This window comes from Carya illinoinensis, chromosome 8 (assembly GCF_018687715.1).
Source record: "Carya illinoinensis cultivar Pawnee chromosome 8, C.illinoinensisPawnee_v1, whole genome shotgun sequence".
Classification (NCBI taxonomy): domain Eukaryota; kingdom Viridiplantae; phylum Streptophyta; class Magnoliopsida; order Fagales; family Juglandaceae; genus Carya; species Carya illinoinensis.
Window position 1 is genome coordinate 29,195,302 of NC_056759.1, and position 2,510 is coordinate 29,197,811.

The following is a 2,510-nucleotide window of genomic DNA, read 5'->3' on the forward strand; positions in this document are numbered from 1 at the left end:
CACACAATCCGGGACCGCCTTAGCCACACCGCGACCGTGCCTCTCCCCCTCCTCCCCCTTCCCTCTCCCTTTCCCTCGTCGACGATGTCTACCCCCCCTCCCCCTCCCTCAAGGCGGTTCCTGACCACCCAAGCTATGGCCACCCAGCCATGCAAAGCTCACCACGACCACATGCTCCCATATCTCCTCCAGCACAATCCGCAACCGCACTCCAGCGGTGTCGGTGGCAGCTTCTGTCCACCTTGAGGTGGTCTTTGACCACCATGGCAGGCACAGGGAGTGGTGAGAGAGGGGGAAGGGGGAGGAGGGGAGGGGAGAGGCACAGAGAGATCACAATGAGAAAGGAAAAAAAGAAAAAAGAAAAAAAAAGAGGCACATAGGATACTAATAGTATACCACATCAGTGTGTAGGATCCTTCATGGAATTCCTTTATGTGTATGGTGTTTTCCATATATTTATGGTTCTACTTTTGTTAACATTTAATCTAATTATGGTTCTACTTTGCTTATTTGTCTTTGAAAAACAAAATATTCCTATTTTATTGGCTCATCGCCCACGAGTTCTTCCTCGTACACCTCTACTCCTGATGTTTCTAACGATTCTGATCTTCTTAACATTACCATCGGTTTTCAACCTCTTTGCCTCTTGATCTTCATTCTTGTCACTCCCTGCTTCTTCTTTGACCTCCTCGGTTGCAGCCTTCTTACGTTTGAGGAAATTCACAAGCCCTGCAAAAGCAACATTGGCATCGTCGCTCTTCATAAGCTCCTCGGCAACCTCGGCCGGGGTCACCTCTGTGCTGTCTATTAGGCCTTCGATTTCTCCGTACAAATGGTGGGAGCTACGATGATGAAGGCCGAGGTAATTCGAGGCCAAGATTTTGAAGCCACGGCTTGTGCAATATGACATGTTGATGTGGACGTCCATTCGACCTGGACGCAAAAGGGCAGGGTCGAGCCGATCCTTGTGGTTTGTGGTGAACACAATGATTCGCTCGTCCCCACAGCTCGACCACAGACCGTCTATGAAGTTCAACAGACCCGAGAGCGTCAACTGCAAAGTTTCGAATACTATTAATATTTATTATATGAAAATTTCAGGATATTGAAATTTTAAGAAGGATAGTGCTGCTATTCTCCACAATCTGTCCAGTGTCACTTAATGCAAATTGTATTTATTTTTTAAATATGTTTAAATATTTTTAAAAGATTAAAAAAATATATCAATACACTTATAATTATTTTCTTAATCAATAAATAAATAAATAAAATTTTAAAAAACTTAAATCGGGGGCAAAATGATCAGAAGCATCCTAGGATTATTCTTTTATAATTCATAATATGTTTGATTTGGATTTGCAAATAGACTTTTTTTTTTTTTTTCTTTGTAATCTTCAAATCTTCCTTACCTTGGAACGAGTTTGAACTTGATACTCATCACCCTGATTTTGCCTATCCTGAATCTCCACGCTGCAATCTATATCCTCAATCACGAGAATAGACCTATTGTTCGTGGACAACAAAACCCTCCTCAGATCGGAGTTGGAGAAAATACTGGTCAGCTCCAAATCATATATATCGAACTTGAGGTAATTAGCCATGGCAGCGATCAAGCTCGATTTACCCGTGCCAGGAGGACCATACAACAGGTACCCTCTCTTCCAAGCCTTTCCAACTTTCCTGTAGAACTCCTTCCTCCTCACGAACCTGTCCAAATCGTCAATGATGAACTTCTTGAGCTCGGGATCCATGGCCAAAGTGTCAAACGTGGACGGATGCTCTAGATTGATTGATCCCCACATGCCCCCACCCGATCCATCCTCGTCGCCGTACGGGCAGTCACGGTTATACAGTTTCACCTCCTTCTGTTCCTCTAAAATGGCTTTGGCTCTGAGCAGAACGTACGGAAGGTAAGAGTCGAACACCTTGTCTTTGAACTTCTTGTTGAAGACGAGCTCGTAGCAACGCCGCTCGCTGGAGTATTGGTTCTTAGGTTCGGTGCAGACGAACCGCCATATTAGCTGGAGGTTCTCGAACGTGTCGGTGATCTCCTCGCCCTTCTCGATTGCGAAGTCGAGGTGCTTTTGGCGCTGGGTTTTGCTGACGTGGAGGCAGTCGGTGTTGGGGCTGATCTTGGTGCGGAGGTAGACCTCGGCGGCGTCGTAGACCTGGTTGCGGACCATGCTGCAGTGCTCATCGATGACGAGGGTGAGGGTGGAGGAGAGAGGGGTGAAGAAGTAGGAGAAGGCGGAGAAGAGGTAGGAGCGAAGCTGGGGGGGGATGAGCTCGTTGGCCATGGAGCGGACCAGCATCATGGAGGCGGCGAGGGAGGCGTAGGCGGAGAACAAAGTGGAGGCGGAGGTGGAAATTTCGTTGGGAGTGAACATTTTGGTAGCAGATCAACCAAAGTTCAGAGTTTCAGAAATGGATGCTCGGCGACCGAAGTCGAAGGGTGAAATCAGAACGGGATACTGGTATATATTTATATGAGCAGGGCAGCAGGGGTGGTT

The 2,510-nt window shown here is 46.9% G+C and overlaps 1 protein-coding gene across 1 annotated transcript; it reads right to left on the reverse strand.

Annotated features, from left to right (window-relative positions):
* Positions 1-385: 385 nt before the first annotated feature.
* On the reverse strand, positions 386-2,510 carry LOC122318409 (AAA-ATPase At2g18193-like). The gene is made up of 2 exons (XM_043135716.1): positions 1,410-2,510; positions 386-1,054 (listed from the first exon to the last, which is right to left on the reverse strand). Exons 1-2 carry the CDS (start codon positions 2,385-2,387, stop codon positions 548-550), a joined length of 1,485 nt encoding a protein of 494 aa, XP_042991650.1. The 5' UTR covers positions 2,388-2,510; the 3' UTR covers positions 386-547.